At 43.0% G+C, this 26,245-nt stretch overlaps 1 protein-coding gene across 2 annotated transcripts in view; it reads left to right on the top strand.

The window, feature by feature from the left end:
• The window catches only part of LOC147895441 (Spc97 / Spc98 family of spindle pole body (SBP) component), a 78,457-nt gene that overhangs the window by 30,012 nt on the left and 22,200 nt on the right, over positions 1–26,245 (top strand). For both annotated transcript variants that reach the window (XM_087383497.1, XM_087383498.1), the window contains exons 7-13: positions 9,625–9,708; positions 9,811–9,909; positions 10,112–10,203; positions 10,379–10,451; positions 10,555–10,707; positions 10,794–10,910; positions 11,012–11,065. In XM_087383497.1, coding sequence (XP_087239623.1) covers positions 9,625–9,708; positions 9,811–9,909; positions 10,112–10,203; positions 10,379–10,451; positions 10,555–10,707; positions 10,794–10,910; positions 11,012–11,065 — 672 coding nt within the window. The remainder of the gene's footprint in view (positions 1–9,624; positions 9,709–9,810; positions 9,910–10,111; positions 10,204–10,378; positions 10,452–10,554; positions 10,708–10,793; positions 10,911–11,011; positions 11,066–26,245) is intronic.

Raw genomic sequence — 26,245 nt, 5'->3', positions numbered from 1 at the left:
AAAGTAATAAAGCGTCATATTTTAGTGTACTTGATTTTTGTCAAAGAGGACAGCCAACCAGTTCAGGAAGGCTCTACTCTTTCTGCTTTAGATAGAGAAAGGGCTGCTTTTATTTCAGATTTTCAGGATTGTTTCTCAGATGCACTTCCTCAAGAATTACCTCCCAAGAGGCCCGAGGATCATAATTCCAGGAAGCTCACCGCCTAATATACCTCCCTATCATGTCAGTAAGACACAACAGGAAGAGATAATATCACAAGTGAAGGAACTCTTGGAAAAGGAATTAATACAACCAAGTAATTCTTCTTACTGTTCCCTTGTGTTGCTTGTGCAAAAGAAGGATGGCAGTTGGAGAATGTGTATTGATTATAGGGTTTTAAATAAAGTCACAATTAAGAACCGTCTTCCAATTCCACGCATTGATGATATATTGGATCGGTTGGAAGGTTCCTCAATGTTCAGTCGTATTGACCTTAAAAGTGGATACCATCAGATAAGGATACGGCCTGAAGATGTCCACAAGACTGCCTTCCGCACTTCATTTGGCTTATATGAGTTCCTTGTGATGCCTTTTGGTTTGACTAATGCACCTGCCACTTTCAATAGAATGATGGACATAATTTTTAGAGCACACAGAAAGTTTGTGGGCACTTTCTTTGATGACATCATTGTGTTCTCTAAAAATGAGCAGGAGCACAGGAAACACCTTACTATTGTGTTTCAAGAGTTGAAAAGACACAAGCTGTTATTAAACACAAAGAAAAGCGATTCTTTATGCATGAGATTCATTTTCTTGGTCATATAGTGTCAAAGGATGGAGTCATAAGATACACCCTTCACAGGTGTTCACGGGTATTTGGACTGACACGGTTCACACTTTGATAGCCATTTGGGCTAGCATGCAGGGCCCTTCATGGGCAGCCTCTTCTAGAAGGACTGTTTTTCTTCGAGTTTGGAAGGGTTCTCCCTTTTTCTCGGAGGCTTCTACTGGATTGAGATGGCACTATCAGCCCCAATTCTTTCTTTTTGGCTCTTGAGCTTTTCATGCATTGCATGGTGTATCCCGTATGGAGCTTGCTCTAACGGTTTTCTTTAATACTAATTAGAAGTCTCTTTTTGGAAAAAAAAAAAAGGATGCAGTCAAGATGGATCCTGCAAAAGTTGAGGCCATAAGGAGTTGGCCATTCTTGAAAAATCTGCATGAAGTCAAAAGCTTCCTTGGGTTGTGTTCATACTATCGGAGGTCTATAAAGTACTTTGCAGAAATTGCTTCTCCCTTGCATGCTTTACAAAAGAAAGTTGTACCGTTTCGGTGGGGACCAAAGGAAAATGCAGCTTTTGAAGAGTTGAAGCAAAAGTTGTGTTCGGAACCCGTTATTATCTTGCCAGATCTTGCAAAACCCTTTGCTGTAACTTGTGATGCATGTGGGAACAGCATAGGAGGCACTTTGATGCAGGATGGCAGAGTGGTTGCATATGAGAGTAGAGTTCTCAAAGATGTTGAATTGTACTTACAAACATACGAGAAGGAAATGTTAGCAGTGATACATACTTTGACCACATGGAAACATTACCTTCTTGGAGCTGATTTTTATGTGCAGATAGATCATCAGTCACTCAGATATTTTCTCACGCAGAGAAAATTATCTGAAAAGCACATGAGATGGGCTAACTTCCTCTCAATGTTTCATTTTCAAATTGTACATGTGCCGGGTAACAAAAATGTCGTGGCTGATGCACTTTCCAGGAAACCAGAGCCTGAAGCAGTCTCCAAGAAACCCAGTGTTTCAGCAGTGAGCATTGCTTACAACAATGTGTTAGATGTGATGAAAGATCAGTATGTTAATGATGCTGATTTTTCAACTATTTATGATCAGTTTTTTGATGGTCAAAGGCATGATCACTATATGTTGAAAGAGGGTTTCATTTTGATGCATGGACGACTCTGTGTCATTGATCAGATGTGACAAAAAGTCATAATGGAAAGTCATGCTCCTCCATATGTAGGACATAGGGGAATTACAGCAACAATTACAGTAGTGGAGCAATACTTTTATTGGCCATCTTTGAGGAAAGATGTGGAAGAATATGTGAGAACATGCATGGTTTGTCAGAAAGTAAAGTTTGACAGGCAGAAGGAACCTGGGTTGTTACACCCTTGGCTAATTCTGGATAGACCATGGCAAAGCATAGCTATGGATTTTGTGTTTGATCTTCCGAATGGGAGCATTATTTGCCTTTGCTGGAATATGCTTACAATAATACGGTGCACACATCCACAGGTAAAGAACCTTTTGAAATAGTGGAAGGTGCCAAGAAGATACCTCCCATTTTGCATACAAAAGAGAAAATCTTCGAAGCTGATCGTTTTGTGGAAAGCCTTGAAGAGGCTTACAAGAAGATCAAATATGTCTTGTAAAGAAGTCAGGACAAGCAGAAAAGAGCAGCAGATAAGCACCGCAGGGAATTGGTATTCACAGAAGGTGATTGGGTTTTGCTGCGTCTTCAGAAGGCAAGGCTGAAAAATAAGAAAGGCAAGGAAAGGTTGTACACAAAACTGAACATGCATTACTATGGTCCTTTCCAGGTTTCTGAAAAGATAAACGAGGTAGCTTACAGGCTGAAGTTGCCTCCGCATTGGAAGATACATAATGCCCTTCATGTGAGCTTGTTAAAGCAATATCATGGAGATGTTCCCGAGAATTTACCTGATGAGGTACAGTCTGAAGTGGAAGAACAGGATGAACTTCTGGTCCCAGAGCAGATTTTGGCATACAGATAGAAAGCTCAAGGGTAAAGTTATCCGTCGCTACTTGGTAAAATTACAAAATTACCCATCACTTGATGTGAAATGGATGGAGGAAGGTGAACTGGCAAATTCACCTGGGAGCGAGCGTTTGGAGCATTACCTAGTGTTCGAGAGGGGGGTAGCACCTCCACTCCCTCAGTACAGACGGGCTCACCGTGATTTCATGAGGTCGCTTGATGACACTGTATGTTTCATCCGAGATACTGAGCTGACAATATTTCTGCTGTGAGACTTCATGATATTGATGCATCTTGACTATTGATCGTCGGGGATCACATAGATTTTGGGCAGTATATATGGATGGATGCATGCCTCTCCTAGCCATATTTTCACTGTCTTTGTATACTCTAGCTCCGGCTTTCTTGTATACTCTTCCATGGTATATTTCATTTTCTCTCCTGTGTTTTGGGGCAGCAAAGTGTGGTTTGCTGTTTCAAGAGAGGGGTATGACACAAGGGTGTGAAATTCTAAGTACTTTAATGTACTACAAGACCGTGACAACTTTGGTTTTAAAAGTCCAAGCGTGGGCTTAATAATGTGTAATTAAACGCAGCATGGTGCCTAGCACATAAGCGTAATTAATCGCTAGGCCCAAAGGCATTCCAAGGAATTAAAAGAGTGGTTGTTGGAAAATGATGATGTGGCATTTTTAATGGGATCCCTAGAGGGCCATGTACCTTTAGTGGCCCCCCTAGAGTTCTAGGTGGCTCTAGTGCTTTCTACATGCTCCTTTGCCATTCCTGGACCTTCGTAGGCCTTCTAAACTTCACACGTGTGGTTTTCTCTCTCATCTTCTCACTTTGTTGAGATTTTGGACTGGTTTTTCAGCCTCCTTCTGCTGAATTCCGTTTTTCTTCATAACACCTCACCCATTTGGATTCCTCGACTTCCGTTGGGCCCGATGGCTTTCCCTCTACCTCCCCTTCGCAGTGATATGCTTTTCCCTCCGTGTGTTTGGTAGAACGGGCAGAGTTGAGCACTTCTTTTGCTGGTCAAATTTGCAAAAGTGGCTTTTTCTGGACCTTTTTGCTTCTATAGCCTCTTGGGCCTCTCCTCTTGCAAAGCTACAGCTTTCTGTTGAATTTCGAGTGGTCCCACGCGCTGGTTGACTGGTTTTTCTCAGTTTCGGAGGACTTTCCGGCGACGAAACTTCTCCAAAACCTTCTCAATGCATTCCTCTCTGAAGCACGCTTCTTTTGAGCCCAAGAACTCCCACTTCTTCGCAATAGAAGTGCTTCTTTTCGCATTTTTCAGTGGAATTCTTGCTGGTCGGCTCTTGTAAATGCTCTTTCTTCATGCCTTTGCACTCCTCTTTGGCTGAGAATGCAATTGGGCATTGGCTACTATGTCCTCTTGGCGGTTGAGGACTTTGGTTTGAGTTTTCAGGGCTTGGTAAGTTCTAATTTTGCTGTTGCAATTTCTTTTTGCCATAAGCTATTGGTTGGCTTCATGTGCCGCCTCTTTCTTGGTTCATAGGTGCCCAGGCAGTGCTACATGAGCCATTCTTTGGTTGGATACTTTGCTGATTTTATTTTGGAGCTTTGAAAAGCTTTGTGAATGCCATCTGGAAACCACTCAAAGAGAGTGTAGCTGGGGTGCAGTGTGATTGCATCTGGAGAGCCAATGGAATTGCACTCGGAAAAGAGAATGCCTTTGGATTGAGCCTATGGGTTAAGTGCACTTATGTGATGGTGTTCTATGCTTGAAAGCCTTGCGAAGGCTCACATCTGATTTTTTCTTCAAGCCATAGACCCAAGTATTATTTGTGTAGCCATCTATAAATGTGACATAATACAGATAACCACCAAAAGCAGGTGTCCTCATGGGACCACAGACATCACTATGTATGAGCTGTAATTTGCGAGTAGCTCGTACTGCACCATCCTTTTTAAAGGGAGATCTATGCATGTTACCAATGATGCATCCCTCCCAGGCATGAGGAGGAGGTGACGCTAAAGGAGGCAATGCATCAACCATAGCATGCTTGTGAAGTGTCATCAAGCTGCCATAGCTCATGTGCCCATATTTTGCATGCCATAACTTTGCATTCTGCATGGCAGCAGTGGAAGTGCTTGCTGTAAGTGCAAGATTGGATCTTTTCTCATAAATATCAAGCTAAGACTTCGATACAAAGTGCCAGACAACATCGAAGCATAATCATTCTCTTTGTCTTGGACTGCACACTTAGCATCATCAAAGATAACCTGAAATCCTTCTCGATTGAGAGAAGACACTAAAAGTAAATTCTTCTTTATACCTTGTACATAAAGAACATCAATAATCCTCAAATCTGTGCCATCCATGGAGGTAAGTATAATGTCACCCACTCCACACACTAAATAAGAAGAATTGTTTGCACATGTCACCTTCTTTTTAGTGGGTGGTGCATGAGGAGATGCAAAAAGACTCTTCCTTGAGGTGATGTGCTTGGATGCACCACTATCAAATACCATGTGTTCAGTGTCTCATTGATACTGAAAGAGCATGCATCCTTCGAAGGGTCATAGCTGCAATTCAGGAAAGCATATGAGTCATCCTCAAGAGTGGCTGTAGTATCTGGACCAGCCACTGAAAAATCTGAAATGCAAGACAAAAAGGCATAATCCTCTTCCACAAAGTTGACTGTAACATCCCCTCTTTCATGTGCATGAGCTGATGCATCTGAGAGAGCCATACCCGAATCCTTTTTCTTCTCCTTTGCTATTCTTTTCTTGCATTTACCAATGTAGTGACCCGGCTTCTTTCAGTAGTGACAAATGCCCTTCCTCGTTGGCTTCTTTGCATCACCTTTAGCCTTATGAGAGGGCTGTCTGGAATCAGCTTTATGCTGTTGTGTGGGCTGATTTCCATGTTGCTTTTGTTGCCCTTTCCCTTTGGGCCTGAACTTTGAAAGCATTGCATGCTCGCCAGCCCGTGTGGCCATGTTCTTCCTTGTTTGCTCTTCCTGCAACAAGAGTCCTACCAACTCGTGAAAAGAAAGAGGATTGCTACCCCCCCTCAATGACAAATTCAGCAAGGTATGAAAACTGAGATATGACTCAAGAAAAGAATTCAGAGTGGTGGTAATCATCTCTGAATCATGAATGATCTCATCTATATTCAGCAATTGTTCCCTCAAATCCTGAAGCTTGGTGAGGTGAGCATTCATGGAATCACCCTCATCCATATGTGTGAGATAGCTCTCTCTTCAGGAATGAAACCCGGGCATCATTTCTGGCTGCAAACATGCTCTCTAAAATATCCCAAGCTTCCTTCGAGGTCTTGCATGACCGAATGTGAGGAATGATAAACCTTTTGACAGAAAGGGAAATGACTGAAAGAGCTTGTGCATCACGTGAATCCCACCTTTTCTGATCTGGTGTGGGAGCCACCAAAGCAGCAACTGCTGCTCCTACCACTTGTCCTGCACCTTGACCTCTACCCCTGCCTCCCTTGAGTAGGAGTGACAGGCGTAGCCACAATTTCTGGCCTTGTCTCATCTCCGTTGACATAATCCCATAGATGTCTGCCAACTAAGATGTTGCACACCATAAAGCTCCACAAGGAGTAGTTGGTGCCATCGAACTTATCCTCCTGTGTGAGGACACCAAAGACCTCATTGGGATTGTTTTGAGCCATTTCTGTCAGACAACTAAAAAAATGCAGCAAACCAGACAAGTGAAATCCCTTCCTGGGATGTAAGATGCACAATCAAAGTCTGCAAAAAAAATCTGTCCAATGTGACAATTTGCAGTCATAGCCTATCAAAGGCTTAAAATGCACCAGAATGCTCTACAAATGCCAAAAATCTGCAAAATCTGTCCGCAAAAAATGGCAAATGTTTGCAATGTGACTCAAACTGAGTCCAAAACTGCTTGCAAAACTCCCAAATTATTTGTCCACTGCCAAATGCAAAAGCCCCAACTTTAGGCAAGAAATTGCAACTGAAAGGAGGCAAATTGACCAAAAGCCCCAAATGTTGCCAAAATTGCACTTTGCCTGCAAGGCCCCAAAATTTTGGACAAATTGCACTTGCAATGTCTGACAAAAAATTGCACAAAAGCACTCTAAACTGAAAAAAACTAAGAAGCCCCAATCAAGAACCTGCAAAGGAAGGTGTCTGCAAAGTGATCCTGCAAGAAGACCCTGCAGAATGTACGGACGCCAAAGAAGGGACCAGACACCTGCAAAATGTATGGATATCTGTACTGTGTACGGACTGCTGCAAGGTCAATGTATGGAACATATGGGTGTATGATAGCATGGGTGTACGGCAGTACGGAGTAGGTCGTATAGTATGACAGTATGGTGCAGGTACAACTTCCACGTGCAAAGATGTACGGCGCTTGTGTTGCAGAATGCAGAGTATGGAACTTGTACGACGAATGCTGAGTTGTACATCGCTTGTACGGCGATACCACAATGTATGGAGCTGACAGCGTACGGATGTACGGCACTGTCAACGTACGGATTGTACGGCGTTGGAGCAGGAAGCGTATGGGGCTGTATGGTCGACGAGCGTGCAGGCTGTAGGTGTATGGACGAAATCCGTACGTTGTACGGACGAACAGCAGCAGCAAGAGCGCGAGCTGTAGGCTTGAACCTTGGGAGCTCGGATTGGAGGCAGGAACTTAACCTGGCTTTGATACCAAATGTTGAAGTTGGGAGCAAGAAGCAAGAGAGCAGAGAGCAAAACATAGAATGCTTGAATAGATAAGATAGAGAGTATACAAGTGAGGAGGTGGTTTTGTCTACGTGACAAAACCACTAACCCACCAACTGTGGTTAGGGGGAAAAACCTCTAGTGAGGGAAAAGTGCCCCCAACTCACTTATGGATTACATTGGTCACTGCCTAGAATATGCCAATAATTCTAACAACTTGGGCAGCTAACTTAGAGAAGAGAATGCAAGCTAACTCAGAGAAGAGGATGCAAGCTAACTTAGAAAGAAAGAGAGAAAGAAAGTTTATTCGGAAGACCGATGGGTCTATGAGACTGTGAAAAACCTGATACAATGAGCTGTGGTAGTGGAGCTACTAAACGAGCATCCACACCAATGCAGAATGCAAAAAATGCAAAATGGCAGTACTGAGTCCTAAGTACAACATAGTCATATCCTGACTATACATATCAATCAATCTTAGCATCATCATTGGCATCATCATAACCATCATCATCATCATCGTCATCAACAGGACATCAGGATGGATTAGGTTGTGGAAGTGGAGGCATGAGGTCAGCAATATAACGCTGTCGCCCCCTCAAGGGTGTAGTCCTGGTACGTCTCATGGTCGTAGCTCTGCATCTAACCAAGGCCACTGTGACCCCCGTCGGTCGGGCTCCGACCCTAAACAAGGAGGGGATGTCCCCAAGTGTGATGTGTGAGTCAACCCTTTGTCTGAGCTGTTGGGTCACAGGCTCCGGGTCATGGTCATGTCGAGGTCTCGTCTCGTGGGGGTCTATGTGATTTGGCTGAAAGAACTCCGTGATAGAGCTCTGAGGTATTAGTCGAGGGAGAAGTCTTCTCATGTCTCCGTGCTCGGAGTATCCTATCGTGGTGTCTGAGCATCTCATGAATGAAACCAACCAAGCATCGTTGGTCTGGGTAGGAGAGGACTCAGGCCAACATCCCATAACTATCTCTGAAGAGGCAGTAGAAACGCCCTTGGATCTCATAGTAAACAGGACACCTGAAGATGAAATGCTCCTTTGTCTCAACCTCCTGCATGTCACACAGTGTGCATATGCGCCTTTCCCTGGGTAACCGCTCTGCTCGGCCGCTCTCGATACGAAGTCTATGTGAAGAGACCCGGAACGGCCCAAGGGAGATCCTCAGCGAGTGGGGTAGGTGAATCTGCGTGTATCCTGGTGGATCAATGAAACCCTCCACTGTGATATGTAGGAAGTGATCTCTATAGAAGCCCAGCTTCACTAGAAGATCACTCGGGCCCAACCAAGTCCGGAGTGAATGCGAGCAACAAGATTCCTCGGGTTTTTAAGGAGGAATGCATTGCTTACACTTTTTATGGCAGAGTTTAGTGAGGTTTCTTCTAGGTGTTTGCTTCATAGTCAGGGTCAATCCTTTGGAATCTATACCCTTGTTCCAGTTTCCTAACATCCAGCTACTCCGAGCCCTCCCTTGAGAGTTTTAATAGTCCCATTGAGCTGACCGCCAATGGTTTCAATGGTTGTAATAAAACTTTTTGGCATTCTCGCTATTTTTTGGCAAGTGAGAAAGGCGGCCACCGCTCCTTATGCCTTTTATGTGAATATATGCATGTCTTAAATTTTAAGAGGGCATAAACAAAATGGAAATGTGACCTCGCTTGGGCTCCTTAAAAACTCTTGGTTTGTTGAGACATTCTTTACAATGGTAGAAGACTTCTTGTGAGCTCGTTGAGTTCCTAAAAAAATTGGGTTGTTTGGAACCTCTATCGATGGCTATGGTCAAGGTCTCCTTGTGATCTCATTGCATTCATGAACTCCATCAATGTCGTCTTCTAGGCTCATTGGGAATCTATTGCTCCTTGAAGGTAGTCTAGTCATATATGATCAAAGGTTTTTTTGAGGTCTGTGGGAATCCATGGCTCCTTGACGATAGTCATATTAATCAAAGACTCTCGCAAGTTGCTTATTCTTGTTTGCAGAGAAGAATTACCTTTGATTTGCTTAGTAGGTCTTTCGTTAATTTTTGTTTGTGTCTCCCCTCCCCCCTCTCCCCCCCCTCCCGCCCGTTTTCAGTTCTTGTTATGCATGGAAAGCCACAGAGGGGAAGCTTAAAGCTAACATTTGGTTGCTTACTGCATCTGAAGGACTAAGGTTTACCTATGTAACAGGATTACCACGCAATGGTTGCACAGCTGGAGCATCAGTTTCGGCTTGGTAGACTTTCGCTTCAGGGCCTGTGGTTCTTTTGCCAGGTAATCTTGTCACGTTGGCTAGTTTATCTTTGAAGTCTGGATCATGAAGTATAATGGAATTGGTACATATATTTTATGCAGTAACATCCTTTTTAATTGCAGCCAATGATGGGGGCTATGCAAGCGCTTTCTAGTGTAGTGCAGAAAGCGGTTGGAAACTCACTTTCAGGAGCTTCAATTCTGAACTTACTAGAAAATCAGGTGTGCTTGGTTTTGCCACCTCCAATTCTCCTATCTATCTTCATAATTGTTGGCAGTCTTCTTGCTTCTACTGACCTCATTGTGGTGTGAAGGAAGTGGAAGGCTCCTGCTGGAGGGCTGGGTCTTGCTAGTGTTGGGAGGAGGCTAATTAAGCTGTGACTATATGGGAAAGATTTGACCAATTTTTGTTTTTAATGCACAGGCAGCAGCCATAGCAGGGGATAGTGCGGCAAGATCTTCACTTCAAAAGCTTTCTCAGTATGCAAGTGCTCCATACTTGGGGATTCTTGAACGGTATGTAACTATTTCAAGTTTCAGCATTGCATTTAGCCTTTAATATACAATTTTCTTCTCTGTTAAGATTTGGACGAGTAACAATTCTGTAGAATAACTGCCATATTTGAACTTGCTCTCAAGTTCATATTTGTGTTGCTCAAGATACCAACAGTAAAAAATAATCGTCTTGAAGATGGGTGTATGAAGGAGTAATTGATGATCCATATGGAGAGTTCTTCATTGATGAGAATAAAGCACTTCAGAAGGTGAGTAGGTTCAGTTTGACTTTTGTTGCTGTAAGCCCTTTAAAGAAAGTACAGCTGCATAATGATTTCATATTTTGAAGCTAATTTGTCATGTCTTTCTCAGGAGAGCTTAAGTCAAGATTACAATGCCACCTATTGGCAACAACGCTACAGCATAAAGCATGATTTGCCAGGTTTTCTTTCAAGTGCAGCTGAAACAATACTGACTACTGGGAAATATTTGAATGCAATGCGAGAATGCGGGCATAGCATACAGGTGCTGGTTCCCAAGGAAGATGATATTCCTCTCTTTCATCCACACACCTTTGACTAATATTTTACTGATCAGGATATCATTTACAGATTCCATTTCCAGACGATGTAAAATTATCAAATTCAAGCTCTCGACATTATCTCGAGAGGATCAATGTAGCCTACAATTTTGCCAGTGCAGAACTTCTTAATCTAATTGTTCAAAAGGTCAGCTGTCATGGAAATACAATGAGATCTTTACATTTTTAATTCGTTGCAGGGTTTGCTGATAGATATTATTTATATGTGTGACTGGTTGGTATGCTTAGTTTGATCTTATGGGCCGACTCCGTTCTGTGAAGCATTACTTTCTTGTGGATCAGGTGAGTTCCTTCTCTGCAGAACTGCAGTCATTCATTCATGAAAGCTTTGATTTTTAATCGAAGTATGCTGATCTTATCTTTTAACACGAATGCATTTTAGAATTGTTGAAAAAGAAGAGGATGGAGGGTTTAACATCACTGAGAACTTGGCAAGTATTTTTGCTATATTTCCCTCGTTGTAGAATTCAATGGATCTTCTTGTTAAGAAGAATGGCTTAGAAGGAAAAATCCCAAAATGAGACCCAGATACCATGTTTATAGAATTTGCAAAAGTAACTGATTACTTGTTACATTGTGATGTTTTTACAGGTCGATGCTTTGTTGTATGGAAAAACTTTACCCGTAGTTGTATGAGAATGTGTTCAGAATAAATTGAAGGGTTCGATGAAATTTTTAGCTGATAGTAAGAAGTACTTCCAGAGCAAAGAAGAATGATCTGTCTTGAACAAAAGAGACAAACTTATAGTGCAGTACGTTTTCCTTGTTGGGGGATGTAATATGCTCCGATACCAACCAGCTTCCCTTGAACAATGTGCAGTGGAACCACGCTATCACTTTGAGGGATGACTCACAAGACAAAAGCGTCTCCACTCACAGTCCTACTTCAATGGGTTATCGAATACAGCCGACGACACGAATTTATGAATGCGGATAATGCAAAAAATGCTTCTTGATCACACATAACTATCAAGGAGCTTAAATCCTGCTCAACCTCTATTGAACTGTTACAGTGGCACTTAGGCTGCAACAGTGAAGAGATGGTGTCGATCCTGCTTCCTTGAATGAGGGCTTCAGTAGGTTCCTTGTTCTTGCTCATCTTGCAGTTCTTGGCTGCTCCAACTCGCCTTGCGAGTTGCGACTGCATCAACTCACTCGCAGCTTGCAATTATTATCCTGGGTTAGGATAGAATAGACAAACTAGAGCCGCCTGCCTGTTCTGTAAGATCGGTATGATGGAGTAGAAGCGCCATCACCTCAGCCACCATTCCGCTCTGGCGACTATCTATCTCAGCTTCGCCATTGCTTCGATGATTGTACCACTCGTCTGTTTGTTGCTGAGCCTGTTTGTCAGATTGCTGAGCCCATTTGTCAAACAATTGTGTTATTTAGGCCTTGTCCATCTTCTTTTGTACTGCTCCAGGCGCAGTCTCTCATACAGATCTAGTTCAGATCTGTCAAGCAGCTGACCATACCTATTCAGATCTGTTCAAATCTTACTGCAACTTCCTTGACCAGCTGCTTCTAGATCCTTACCACACATGCATCGTTATACTATTCCAATTGACCGCCAAACCCGTATAGATCCATTGGCACAATACGGCTTAACAAGAGCTCTAGTTCGTCAATACATTTCTGTATAAATTTGCATTTGCAGATCTACCTAGCAGCAAAAATCAGCCATACAGTTCTGTCAATGCATTCACAGTGTTTGCCTTGTTGGCATTGGCAGAGAATTCGAGGCTTTTGCAGATTTGTGACCCATTTGCAGATTTGGTTCATTTTGCAAGAATTTGGGATCAGTTTGAGTTAGCATTTGTGGCTTTCGCAACAGATAAGTTCTGCTGCAAAATTTGCAGGTCAAATTATACTTCGGCAGAATTTGCAGACAGTTTCCAGTGCATTTGCAGTGTTTTTTTGGTCTTTCAGATTATCTTGGATTCTTTAGAGACCGCACAGAATGCAATTGATGTTTTTTGGGTTTTGGCCCAAGAGGATAAGTTGGATGGTATCAATTAAGCTTATGGTAAAAAACGTGCTTGTGGTCAAAAGCTTGTGGAGCTATGCCAAAGGGATGATGATACTTGTCCAAGTGATAAAGTTCAGAATCTACCTCAAGGAGGTGTTGGACGAGGTGATGGGTAGAGATCAGCAAAGATGGGAGCCGTCAATGGACAATGGCGGTGAATCTTTTGAGGCCAATTACGAAAAAACATAGAATTGGTGATAGCTAGAGCTCCTTTCGCCTGTTGAGTGCAGGAGATTTTGCAAGAATACAAGCATCAGCCCTAGCTGCATTGCAAGAGACTACAGAGATGCAAATAGTGTCTCTTTTAAGATGCCACTCTGTTTGCAATACATTGAGGGACAAGGACATAACACTTGCTATCTGCATAAGACACGATTGCTCCACTGAGCAAATGACTTGTAAATTATATTGCTCAAATGATCTCAATAATTACAATATCATTTTTGGATGAAAGACCTTTAAATTAATTGTTGTACAATGATGTGTTGGAATTGATACAAATATCTTTAGTGCTATTCTATTTCATATTGTTCCTTCTATGTTGTGTAACTTTGAAAAAGATTTGTTTTTAAAGTGGCTTTTATTACACATGTAGAGCAAAGATAATTGCTTGAATGCAAGCTGTGTAAGTCAAATGTCATAGCTTTTGATGGTTTTGATACTTTGGTGCATCTTTCAAGGATAGTGTTTGTGACTACATGCAGATATAATCACTAGAAGCTTGCTAGAGTTCTAGGACAACCCTTATCTCTTTTCTTTGCTATCTTACCACTCACCCTCAAGCTTCTAATGCAAACCTAATCCCCAAGTTCATGTTGTCTTATTCATTCCTTTTAATAAAATAATAATCAAACAAAGGGTAAGAGTACTTAGCGTCATTAGTGTCCAATGGTTGTCCCTATTGTCTTTCTTTTTGTGCACCTCATGGAACTTCTCTTGCAAAGTAAACAAATGGTAATGCTCCAAGTGATCAACTGCTCTTCTATGCTAGCATGCCTCTGAGTATCTTTAGAGTAATGCATTGAGTAATATATTGCCTTGGTTTCAGTTTATCAAGCTGAAACAGATTAACAATTGGGTGGTGAGTCCAATCCTCAATCCCTTACAATGTATTCTCCCATTTTACTCTCAAAGATACAATTGGTAACCTCCTTTTGAACTCCACAGGTATTGTAAGTAGGCAGGGATCAAGAGGCAACTGACCATGGCGAGGACATCCAAACAAAATGGGGAGGAGAACGAAAGAATTTCCTATACAAATACTTGGATATGCAACTTTGAACGCCCTGAAGAAGTCTTCGTGCATTGACGATAAAAGAGCAAACAGCGTACGTTATGTGGCACACTACAGCAACATAGAAGACAATTTCAATACACAGAGATGGGGCACAACATGTATGCACTATACAACATTATTTGTGCTATACACCCCACAAAATCTGCTATGTAGCACACAGTTTGAGTGCACACATGGATGTGGATCTAGGTATACTATATAGCTCACTATTTGTGCTCCTCAAACCTATATAGTTGATGATCCTCGCCTTCCATGCAAGCATTGCATGCTTCCTGATTGTCGATGAGTTGGGGAAGCCTGTCTACTATTCGGGATTCTTGCATTGGATCTCGAACTAAGTATTTGGCATGGCCAAATTCTTCATGCCATAGCTTTATGACATCCTTATCGTCCTGAATAAGTGTAGCACGTATCTTGTAGATGCTTTCCTCCTCTATTCCATTGGCAATTAGGGATCTTGTGGCCTTGCACAACACCATCTTCGTCAAAGACCACACTCATCCCATTTCTTGCAAGCTGGACAGTAGGTTCTTGAACAGATCCGAGATGTAAAGTACCTTGTTGAGGACTTTTCCTTCTCCAGCGGTTGCCTCGAACGGCATTGTTCAGATTTCCTTTATATGGGATGGCTTCATTGTCACTCATAGTGGCACTTGATTCGGACCTCACTGTGGTGATGGTTTGAAACCAATACCGATCTTTCACATGCGAGTCAATGTACCACTTTTGGGCACTTATCTTTACCACCCAAAGTTAGTGCGAACACAGAGCATCTTTCCATCACCCGGTTAAACATAGGTCTTTGTTGATGATGTTTACTGATTTTTTCTTCACGTTGGCCGAACTACCTTGCATTTGTCGTCTTTACCTTTGCGGAATTGATTTACTTTTGATTTGTCTTTTCTCGTGTTCGAACCTGAACCTCCTTCTTGCTTCGGTAGTCTCTGGCAAAATGTCCTAGTTTGCACAGCTGAAGCACATTTCGTGCTTCCTATTGGATTTTCACTTTGTAGACCTTGAACCCTTATCTGGCTTCTTGCCAGGTCTTCCTGTGTTGTTCGCTTTTGCTAGAAAGGCTTTGTCCCCATATCTGCCAAACTTCTTCTCTCAAGCCTAATGGCACCAACTCTTCTAACAAGACTAGAGCCGATCTACGTTTGCGAGAATCTCCATGCTCGAATACCCAAATAATAATATAAAGCCCTAATTTTGTTTGGATAAATCAGTAGTCACAGGTGCACCATTGTTTCTATCTTTGAGTTATCATCAAACATATAGATACACAAGCATGCTTTGCTTGCTAAATATGTCTACCTTTTGTTTTTCAATTTGTTTTTCGTTAGCTGTTGCTTCTTTTATTTTTCCCCCCTTCTCCCCGCCCCCTTTCTCTTTCGTTTTCTCTTTTATTTTCTTTTGTAAAATATGAATCTATATGATTGGATATATTCTAGTCTTACAAAGGTATATATAAGACTGCTAGAATACAAATTGTACAAGAGAGCATGAAAGCTCTGAAATTTATAGACTAGATGGCCAGCCATGCTTTTTGGCTTTCCGCCCCAAAAATGCTGGAGCTTTTTCCTAAAGAAAGCTGGCTGGATAGGAAAGTATAGGCTTTTCCCTAGATGGCCAGCAAAGCTTTTTGTCGTGCCCCCTCAAAAAGCTGGAGCTTTTTCCTAAAGAAAGCTGGCTGGACTAGATGGCCAGCCATGCTTTTTGGCTTTCCCCCCCGAAAAAAGCTGGCTGGACAGGAAAGCATAGGCTTTTCCCTAAAAGCGGTCGCCTAAAATCTTTGCAGTCACTTTCTCTCTTGTGGGGCCTCTCTTCAAAGCTGGTTGCCCACTTTATATGCTTTTTTCCTTAAAGCGTGGGAAAATTTAGCACTCTCTAAGCTTCATAACACCATTAGAGGTTAGCTAATGCATGCATTCTTGTATTTTGGGCTAATCCTAGTCCTCTGTGGGCATCGTGACTATGTACATAAGCAAATGCAAATAATAAAATAGGAACTTTCTCTAGTTGACCAAAGTTTGCTCTCTTTCATCAAAGGCAAAATAGTTCTCTTTATTGCTTGGGATAAATACAATACCGTGACATCCCTTCGGCTTCTAATCAATCGTCCTCAATTGAAAAGCCTCTTTATACAACTGTAAATTTGTGGTTACTTTGAGAAAAATTCTTCGTCAACCCACTTGGCATCCAATGTCGAGTAGTTCTTGAACTTCTTAAGGTATCTGCGGATGACCTTTTCTTGGGACTCTTTCTTTTTTGTGCGATGCACAATCTGCTCGCTTTGGAGGATCTCGTGCATCTTTTCCACCTCTAGTGGCTCTTTCAGTACTGGTTCTATAGGCTCACTTCTTTAAAAGACTCACAAGAAAAGCATTGTGAATCTTTCAGTATTCTAGAAACTCTGACTTGTAGGCCACTTTGTTAATCCCTCGGTTATCCAAAAAGGTTCATAGTAGCTGGTAGAAAGGTTTGGATACACGTTCTCTTTGCCCTTCATCCTTTAGAGTCTTGCTTTCTCGAACTTGAGTAAAACCTATCCCCTTCTTGGAGATCCTTCTCTCTTCTATGCTTATTTGCTGGCCCCTTATGCTTCTCTGTAGATATTTCTATTGCTGACAGAACCTAAGCAAGCAAAAGCTGTATGAAGTGTGCCTGTTTGTTGAATTTGTTAATGATAGTCCATATTCAATCATTCCTATACTTTGATCTAGGAAGAGTAAAGATAAAGTCTATTGCTATGCTTTCCCAAGGTGCTTGAGGCATGGGAAGAGGCATCAAGAGTCCTGGTGTCTTTTTTCTTTTTGGCAAATGAGACATTCTTTCAAGCTGCATCTTCTACTACAGGTACTGTGCCTCCTACACAGGAGCAGATTCAGTGGGATGGTCGTGATGCCAAAGCACATGCCTCGATTGCTCTTTCAGCTAAAAGGGTCATTATCCCTCATATCCCGGTCTTGCAAGACAATAAAGCAAGCATAGCTTGCATCCTTATATCAAGTGCAGAATGAGGCGAGGGTTGCCTATATCTGCAAAGGTAATATGGATGCCTATCTTACCAACGTGAAAGATTTGAAAGAGCTATTGGCTAACATTGATGAGGTGGTGCGTGATTCTTAGCTTGTTTCTAATACCCTTGATGGCTTGCTAGAATCTTATCAGGGCTTTGCTACTACATTGAGGTTAGTTGCAGGTGGCAATGCCAACCATTATTCCTTTGACCAGCTGGTTGCCCTCTTGCTTCAGGAGGAACAAAGCCGTGCAAACCGCAAGGCTTCTATGGTTAGTGATCAAGCCTTTGCTGCCTAGCACAAAAACAAAGGTGAAGGCAAGGTTTCAGTTGGTAAACCCTCTCATTCACATGCTGGTCACTCCCATGATGCTTCTTCTTCGGGGGATAAGAAGAAGAAGAAAAGATACAACTATTGCAGGAAATCTGGACATGACATTTCTGAATGTAGGAAGAGAATTGCATCTAAGAAGAGTCTGGTCTTGCAGTATTTGGTTCTCCTAGTCCAGATGATCGACATGAGTCAGCTAACTTTGCTCAAGACCAGCATTGAGCTTTTCTTGTTACATGTGAGTATAATCCTGATGTTCATGATGCTTGCATGACAGTTTCTGATGTATCTGGTGCCTTGCTTGTTGATAGTGGTGCCAGCAAGCACATCAATTCCTGCAGGAAGTTATTGAGCTCACTTGAGCATGCATCTGAGGGGGGGATCGTTACATGTGCCAATAATGCATCATATACAGCGGAAAGGCATTGGCCAAGTTGCTATTACTTGTGTTTCTGGTGGTCTAGTCACTCTAGACAATGTGCTTTATGTTCCAGGCATTCGCAAGAACCTTATCTCTATTTCACCCATAGCTGCTTGTGGCTATCAGGTTCTCTATGATGCTGCACATGCAGCCTTTACCATGGTGTTGTTTGGGACATTGCAATACTTCTGTTTCTAGTTTCTTCTATAGATGTGAGTCTTTTTGTAATCCATCCTTAGCATGAGATGTTTAGTATTTTTTGTTTTTTTGCATTGAGCTTTGTTCCTTTGTAGTCTAGTGATATTGCTTTGTGTTTAGACTCCATGGTCTCCTTCTCAGTCTTTAGGTATTCTATTGTGTGTCTTGCGGCCGGCCTTATGATCACGGAATCAATTGCACTTGAACTCTGAGGGTTAGGTGATGAATTAACACCCTTAACCCAAACTCCCTTACACATGGATTATAATCCAAATGCGAGGAGAAGAGAAGTAGAGTCTCCCCTTGATAAGCTGGTTTTAGCTTGCTCTAGTCGCTCTTAGTTTTGTATTGTTTCAGGTCCCATAGGCCGATTTTTGGTCTGCAGAGGACGATAATATATTATTATTATTATTCTTCTCCGTATCACGGGTGGCCTCCACGTCCCTCTCTCGGTAATCCAGACTTCCCGCATATCAGCTAGCTTCTCCTCCTCCACCCGTTGTGTCCTGGAGCTGACTCAAATGCATGAAAATCTGTGACACGTCGTTGTGTCTGGTCAGCCTCTGTATCTTGTGGTTTGGTCGCCTCCTGTTGCTCTCTGATCTGTCGTAGTAGAGTCTCCCTATGTCGGTGCATCTCAAGCAAATAGAGCCCAATGCGGACCTAGTCATGGAAGTGGATCAATCGTGATAGAGAATGAAGGATTTTCTCTAGCATGTAGAGCTTCTTATAGGATGACAGACTGCAATAGAAGAGTTAGAAAACTAGATTGATGATCTAGAGTTTATATAGACTAAGCAGTTGTCCATCGCAAAATCATTTATGCCTAATGTTTACCTACTTCAATAACACCGTTGTGCGAGAGAATATTTTTCACTACTAATCAGTTTGTTGAGGATATATTGCAAGTTATTGAGCAGATTATTAAAAAGAGATTTCAGCAGCATGGTATTCAGAAGAGGATCTGAGCATAAGAGTTGAGATTACCAGTTTAGTGGCACATGGAAAATGTCTTTCATGTGAGCACAAAGAGATATTGAAGAGAGATTGCAGTGATACTTTTGTATTTTTTGACATTCAGCATCAAGAGGAACCGTAACTTGAAGATGTACTATTAAGAGAAGAATACTTGCAGATGATAAAGAGGCGATGAGAAGTAAAAGAGAGAGCATACGGCAAGGGCAAGAGACAAGACATATCTAGAAGAGGACCTTTGTTCATTCAAGCAAGAGGGAGTGTCATGACAAGAGAAATAGTCAGTGTTGTCAATGATACATATTAGAACATTATTACATTATATGCCAATTTAATGGTGCGACATGTATTTATATTTATGATGGACACCGATCGATATTGTTATGGCGGTGGATCATTTGAATAGATAGGGCCCGTTGAGCTAAAGCCATTGCTTCAGACGGCATCAAATTGGACATGTAACACTTATTTTATTAATAAAGATGTGCACTCACGTGTCTAGGTCTTAGGGGCAATAGAAAAGGCTAGGGTGCATTAGAGTGCATTGAATGGTAGATGCATGGGTCACAAGCTAGGGGTAGGTCTAAATGGGAAGATGGAACTTGAGTGATCTCAAGGGACATTGATGAAAGGGTATCCCCCTTCATTGTGAATCTCACGTTGTCTACCACTTGCATATCGATTATCAAGGCCCTTTCATTATGCAATTTTATCATTGCCTCATATATCTGCCCTCTTGAGCCTTGAGGATCTGTAAAAATTGGGATGATGGGACATAATTATCAGAGGGGATCTCTTAGGAGTAAACATATCTCCCAGTCTGTTTAACAACTATATTAGCAGTGTGTCTAGCTTATCAGCTTTTAGCTTCTCTTTGTAGATCTGGGCCTGCTGTTCAAACATATTTAACAGTGGTGCATCCGGTTCAGCAGTTACTAGCTCCCGTTGTGGTTCTGAGCATCATTTAATCGCTCCAACGATTAATCTAGGTTGGAATTAGAAGATGTCCTTGTATTAGTTGCCTAGGTGGAGACCAGCAACTCTGAACGTACATCAGATGGCGCAGATAGTCCAGCTTATCTGGGTCAACTGTAGCAGCTACTGGCTCGACAAGACGACAGCAACTGGTGCGTTTGACAGCAGCAGAATGATGCGATTTGACAGGTGGCTTGATGGCAGCAGCATTGGTGCATATTCTCACATTTTTTACAATGAGAGAGAGAGAGAGAGAGAGAGAGAGAGATTACCAACCTCTACGAAGGACCAAAGGTTCTATGAGATTGAAAATAACATGATACAATGAAAGCTAAGGGTGGGGCCACTAAACCAGCATCCCTACCCAAAGGTTGATGTTTGTGATGAGAAAAATATACTACATTGCGTTGTCACACGAGAAAAACTAAAAAACGGAAAAAACATTGAGGAATCCCCTAGCCATCTACCCTCGGCCTCGTCGAGCATGGGATCGAGCATGCATGGCGCACAGGACGGGACCCCACGCGCCCATAGCCACTCATCATCCGATTCAAGGATACTCAGGCTCGACTTGCAGCACTCAGGCAACGTGCTACACTACGGGACCACCCTACTATCTTCATGGATGAGGATCTCACACCTATGCAGGTGGAAGAGCGGCGCACCCTGCTTCAGCAGTGAGATGTAGCCCGTCAGGAGGGGAAGTGGGCTGTCGTCCGAGATGGCCGCCTATTAGTTGGCCCCCGCCGCCGAGCCCCACCAGGTACTCCAGACACGGTAGCAGACTCCCCCCCCAAATAGGGAGACATGGTCTATGAGACTCAGACTCAGCACACAGTACCCTTGGCATGCACCGTATGGAACTGTAATGGTACCCTATGGTCTGACCCTGGGAACTTCTCAGAGTCATACACTGGACGCGACATCGTTTTCTATACAGAGACACATGAGAGCCCCGAGCGCCCTCTCCCCTTGGTCAGTGGCTATACCTGGGAGTTAGTATTCCGTGAGGAGACCAGATATACTGGGGGGGTCCGAGGGTCAGGCGGAGTTGCAGTACTCCTTCGCTCAGCGCTCATGAGCTTGACATCCGTGGTTAGACGGGATGTCCATGCCCGTTACCTATGGCTCCGATTCCGATGCCCCTCCACACGCGACCTCTTTATTGCAGTCTGCTACTTTTCTCCTGAGACGTCACATTTCGCACGGATGCTTCGCGAGGATACGGGGGTATCCCCCTATCTAGATCTCTACTCAGACATTGTGGAGTTCTCCAGACGCGGAGAGGTCCTCCTAGTTGGGGATTTCAACGCAAGGATAGGTGCACGTCAGACATCACTCCTGGACTTCCACTCAGATCCGGTCCTATTACCTGAGATGGACACAGAGGACTCGGGCTTCCCTCGCTCCTCGGCTGACAGTCGCGCTCCCGTTACTGGGTATGGGCAGGCTCTTTTGGACCTTGGACGTATACATGATCTGGTCATCTACAATGGACTAGATCGGTGGCCTGCCTCCTCTGGTTTCACATGTTTCCCACATGGCGGAGGCGAGAGCAAGTTCAAAGCGGAATACATCATGAAACCATGAGGATAAATAAACCCCCTCAAAATGGGGTGGAAAACAACCAAGGCTGAGGCTGAAAGTGCCACCTCAACCCTGTAAGAGTCTCAGAGAAGAAAGAAGAATCCTTCCATTCCTTGAAGAAAGAAGCCTTCCTAGCTGAGATTGCACGGGAGTCTCCCTGCATACTTGTCCATATAGACATCAAAGTATGTATGGTGTCTGTCCAGATACTAGCCAATGTGTGCGAGGGATGAACCTCAGTTCCCTCCAATGCCTCTGTGCATCTGGCTCTCCAAATATGCTAGGCTTCTATGCTCGCCAGTATCTCCCAAGAGGTATCCACAGAGGCATGTACAGCTGCAAAAGGAAGGTGTGCGACCAACACCTCCAGATGGTTGAGGAGAGACAAGAGGAGCTCCTCTTACAGTGGCTTAGGTTTGGTGAGGGCTGGCGTCGAGGAAGAAAGCCAGTGATAGATTGTTGCTGGTGGTCGACCTGTCCAGGTCCATCCCTCCTCCTCTGTAGTATCCGTGATGTGGCCTACTATCTGACACGTGCTATCATCACTCTAGTGTTCTGTCTCCGCACGTTGAAGAGAGGGGATGTGTTTGTGAGTGTCCATCCGGGGTCAAGTCTATCGAGTCTCCTCGCTGGCCCTCTGCTATGTCTAGTTCCTTGCTGTCGCTTACGCAGGTCAATGGAGGAAAAATCCGTGATCGTGCCTTGATTGGGCTCAGCCGGCCCCTTGTATTCTCTCCTTCATACAAGTTGATCTCCATGTCTTTGGGCCTCAATAAAGAAAATACCCACACACTGTTGATTTGGATGTTCCTGCTATGTGTGATGGAGTTTATGGTTTTCAACCTTATGAGTGACTATCATGAGATTGAAACTGCACTATTTTGTGTTTTTAGGGGATGAGTTTGGGCATGCTTTTGGACTCATCTAGATATATGCTTTTGTCGTATTAGCGGACATGCAAATTTCACCTTGTGAAGTTTTTGTCCATGTTGCGGCTTGCTAGTATTGCAATAATTCTTTCTATCTTAAGTGGTGCGTTGCTCTATTAGCTTGATTTAGATGCTCTTTTGGGAGAGACTAAAATGAAATCGTTTAGTCTTCACAAGTAGTTGTAGCTTGAATGAAAAGATTTTGGACAACTTCTTGATTAGCCTTCTCCTTTAGTGCTAGCCTTCGTCATGGCTGAGTCTGCCCTTCATTTCGGGAGTGTTGATAGAAACTCAGTACGAAGACTTGGTATAAATGGATGCTCAAGTATGTGGGGGTGTGTGTATTTGTATGTGTGAGAGCATATCTTTACACTATGGTCTACACCCACTGTTGGGCACTGATGACGTCAGTGGGGATGTCATAGTAGCTAGTCCCTGCTATGTGTGATGGAGTTTATGGTTTTCAACGTTATGAGTGACTATCATCAGATTGAAACTGCACTATGTTGTGTTTTTAGCGGATATGTTCCTGGATTCATCTAAATATGTGCAATGAACTCTCTGAGTGGGCCAAAATCGCTATTGAAAAGACAGTGGTGCCCGTACATGGATCTCATATTATATAGGGCATTTGAATGCATAGTGATCCTTTGTCTCGTCTCTTGCATATCACATAAAGTGCAAATCCGTCCCTCACGCGGATGCTCTCTACCCGTCTTGTCTCAACCTGTAGCTTGTGTGAAGATACCTAGAACTGACAAATCAAGATCCTCAGTGCATGCGGAAGATGAATTTGGATGGGTGTAGTCTCAGGTCTGGTGGTTCGATGAACCTCTCCTTTGAGATCTATAAGCAACGATCTCTGTAGAAGCTGAGCTTCACTAGGTGCTAACCAGGTCCTATACGTGTGGAGCTACAAGAGATCCTCTCTGATGACTTGACTCGCCCCCTGATAGGTGAGGGGAATGAATGGAGCCTTGAGGCTATACTGAAATGGTGGCAGTCTGTCCATCTGTAGTCCCAAGCCTGCAAACCATTTGTGTGTCCGAGCATACCAACTCCTGTGTTCCCTCTATGCCCCCTATGCCATCGATGAAGTCAGGCCCAGCTATGGCAGTCTGCGTCATCCGGATGCCGTGGTACTAACTCCCTAGACCCTATGGAGATAACTGACCACTTGGAAGATTGCATCAAGCTGTATAGGGGTAGCCCCAAACTCTCCTAGTTGATTTGAGTATAAACTCTCTCCGTATCTCTGTTGGAGAGAGAAGATTATTGAAGGGTGAAAATACTCAATATAATGAGTGGAGCCTAAAGCGGAGCGTGCTCTATTCCATTTTGGTGCCTCATATATAGGCAAGAGACTACAATTTATTGACTTCAAGTAGGCGTGGTCCGATGTGGTCTCCTTGTTGTGGCCTTGCGTCGGACAATTGCCATTGTCACACCCATCGGTTGTGCCTTTGGTTTGGTGAACATGGAGGAAAGATCCCCGAGCTTGATCTATGCATCGACACGTTGATGGGTTGGGTGCATCTCTTGCTCTGTGATCACATTCTGAGTGGAATCTAGCTGAGCACCCTGCTCTCGTCTATGTGCCTTTAGCAGCTGTTCTCTTTGTCGTACGGCCTCATGAATGAGAGTCACTAGACAATTTAACAGTGACAATTTGTAGATTAGGCAATGTGTGTAGGCCTTAAAGATGATCTACGATCCTAAGGACCATTGAGAAAATCTGACTCGGGCCACGAAAAAGGACAAATGTGTAAATAAAGATTATTTGCTATTGGACAGATCTTCTTATGACTATCAACTCATTTGGAATCTAATAACTTCTCACATGGAAGTGCTTTGGTGAAGATGTCTGCAACATTGTCATGTGTTGACACATAGATCATACTGATCTCCCCTGCATGCAACTTCTCTATGACATAATGATAATGAACTTCAATGTGCTTCGTGCGAGCATGAGACACATGATTCTTTGCCACTGCTATAGCACTCTGACTATTAGTGAGAATTGGAGGACCCTCCAATATGAGATGAAGATCAGCGAACAAACGTCGCAGCCAAACACACTCAACTGTCGCTGTGAAAGCTGCCCTGTACTCAGCCTCACATGAGGAAGTAGCCACTATAGATTGCTTCTTGCTCAACCAAGAAATGCAAGCATTGCCCAAAAAGAAACAATTACCACTAGTGGATTGCCTGGTATCATAGTCTCCAGCCCAATCTGAATCACTCTAAGCATGCATCTGCAAGTCACCCCCCCTGGGAAACATCAAGCCAAAAGACTTTGTGCCTTGCAAATATCTGAAGATGCGTTTTACAGCGTGCCAATGTGTTGTCTTTGGGCTGTGCATATATCTGCTCACCTGAGATACTGCATACTGACTATCGGGCCTGGTATTGCACAAGTATATGAGACATGTAAAGTGTGACATCCACTGATTCACCAGCATCATACATAGTAAGCTTCAGCCCGGGCTCCATGGGAGTGGAAATAGGCTTACAATCATGCATTTTGGAAACCAACAGGGCGATCTCCTGGGATGTCATCTGGCTCCTGTGACATTCCCTTCTAGTAGTAAGGGAGGAGTTACCTTGGGACGAGTAACGACTGTGCAAGCAAGCCCCCCCCTAAATACTAGTCTCGCTCCTGCTAGAGTTAGGGGATATAGCAAGGGAGAAACTGCCTTGGGATGGGCAGGGAGAGTGCAAGCAAGTTCCCCAATGTTGGATCGTTTGACCTCACCAGTGATCGTCTTGTCTCTTTGGTAGGTGATTTAGTTGGGTCTAGCTCGGTAAATCAAAACAAAAAAGTTAGAAGAAACATATATAGAGAAAGGTATAACTTTTTAGCTAGGTCAAACATGAATAATCCTCATGATTTTGGGGAAGGTAACATTAATTGGTCTAACTTTAAGGCTTTATTAATTAGCACTCATTATACTAATAATAACATAAGAATTCTTAATAAACTAAGATGTCTTAGAAACAAGCATCTCAAGACTTCTATTCCTATTAGTCCTATTCATGCCACGCAAGTAATTTATGTTGTCGATAACATACATAGTAGTAATATGCTTTTATTTGTTTTCAAGAACATGTTAGGGAAGCTAGAAAAGTTCATAGGAAGAATTCCTTAATTGAGAATTCAAAACCCTTATATGCAGCAATGGCAAAGTCTGGTTTCAAATCTTTTCGTTGCTTTCCCATCGAGCATATAGAAGGCCATTTTAATAATGCCAAGGACTTTTACAAGGCTGCTCGTCCTCGTGAATTGTTTTGGATGAGAACTTTACACACTTTCTTCCCAAGAGGTTTTAATTTGGAAGGAAAATCAACTCTTCGTAAAAATAAAAGAACCTCTAAAAAGAACCCTTTGATGTGGAGAACTCATATCAAGCCCTTTAACATTCCTCATTACCAACATAATCATACACCTAACATCGTATGGAAACCTAAAGTTATGTTACGAGGTTGTCCTAGCTCTCCTGTAATCTCACATGTAGTTCGTGAGTTGCCTCCCTCACTTCCTCTTCCTCCACTTCCTCCTCCTTTAGTTCCTTTAACTTCCTTAGTTCCAAGAGTTTTTTCTTCTCGAGACTATAAAAGAAGACTACTCTACCTAGATAGATTAATGTCACTGGGTCTTTTTTCAATAAATTTTTTTGAAAAATATAATGTCAAAGTTCTTT

The sequence above is a fragment of the Dipteris shenzhenensis genome, chromosome 13 (genome assembly GCF_047967505.1).
Source record: "Dipteris shenzhenensis isolate YYH24624 ecotype China chromosome 13, Dip_SZ_1.0, whole genome shotgun sequence".
In the NCBI taxonomy this organism is placed as follows: domain Eukaryota; kingdom Viridiplantae; phylum Streptophyta; class Polypodiopsida; order Gleicheniales; family Dipteridaceae; genus Dipteris; species Dipteris shenzhenensis.
Note: the sequence above shows the minus strand (reverse complement) of the source record. Positions and strands in the feature narration are given on the sequence as shown.